This window comes from Penaeus monodon, chromosome 20 (assembly GCF_015228065.2).
Source record: "Penaeus monodon isolate SGIC_2016 chromosome 20, NSTDA_Pmon_1, whole genome shotgun sequence".
Lineage (NCBI taxonomy): Eukaryota > Metazoa > Arthropoda > Malacostraca > Decapoda > Penaeidae > Penaeus > Penaeus monodon.
In genome coordinates, this window is record NC_051405.1 from 46,157,781 (window position 1) to 46,158,621 (window position 841).

Consider the following 841-nt stretch of genomic DNA (forward strand, 5'->3'; position numbering starts at 1 on the left):
ACTTCCATCACGTCCTTCAAGTTTTCCAAAGCAATATTCTTACAATATCAACATCAAAAATAAAAAATATTTGCTAATTTACCTGAAACAGTTTACTACTAGAATTTCCTTACCTGGACCTAAAAGGCGGAAGCCCAGAAACCATCTGGTACAATATACAGCCCAAAGCCCAGAGGTCAGATGCTGGCCCCACTTTCTTGGATTCTAGTAATTCTGGCGATACATACTGGGCCGTTCCAACAAAACTGTTTTTGCGGCCCTTCCCATCTGTAAAAAATACCACACTAAGTAAAATACATCTTTTCATTTGAGAGAATTTGATTTTTTTTTTAAATACTAATTCTGCAAATCACTTTGCGACATATTCCAAATGCCAAGTCTGAATGAAGGTATGCATTCCAAAGGTGTTCTCAGACCAATTGCCCAAAAATGCATTTGTTAGTTTAAAATTTCATCATTAGATGGAAGACATGAACAATATATTTAATAAACACCTTGGGATGCACATGAATTCTAATAATGTAACAATATCTCACTTACCATCTAATCCTTCTATTTCTTCTTTTGAGAGAATCTTAGCAGAGCCAAAGTCTGTTATCTTTATGTGCATTCTTTCATCTAGCAAAATATTTTCTGGTTTTAAATCTCTGAAAGTAACAAAGGCAATCATTACTAAGGTTTATTTGTAACCAGGACACAGAAAAAACACCTTTAAATATAAAATTATATAAATGGTGGAACATTTTTCAATGTTTTCTTTTCATTCTAAAAATGCTTTTAAAGTGTTTAACTTTTATGAATAATCTATTCAAATTCATAAAGGAGAGTAGGTCCTGCTCCT

At 32.8% G+C, this 841-nt stretch overlaps 1 protein-coding gene across 1 annotated transcript in view; it reads right to left on the reverse strand.

The window, feature by feature from the left end:
• The window catches only part of LOC119586023 (putative 3-phosphoinositide-dependent protein kinase 2), a gene marked incomplete at its 5' end in the record, with an annotated part of 38,876 nt that overhangs the window by 32,430 nt on the left and 5,605 nt on the right, over positions 1–841 (reverse strand). The window contains 2 exon segments of the mRNA XM_037934730.1: positions 113–267; positions 541–647. Coding sequence (XP_037790658.1) covers positions 113–267; positions 541–647 — 262 coding nt within the window.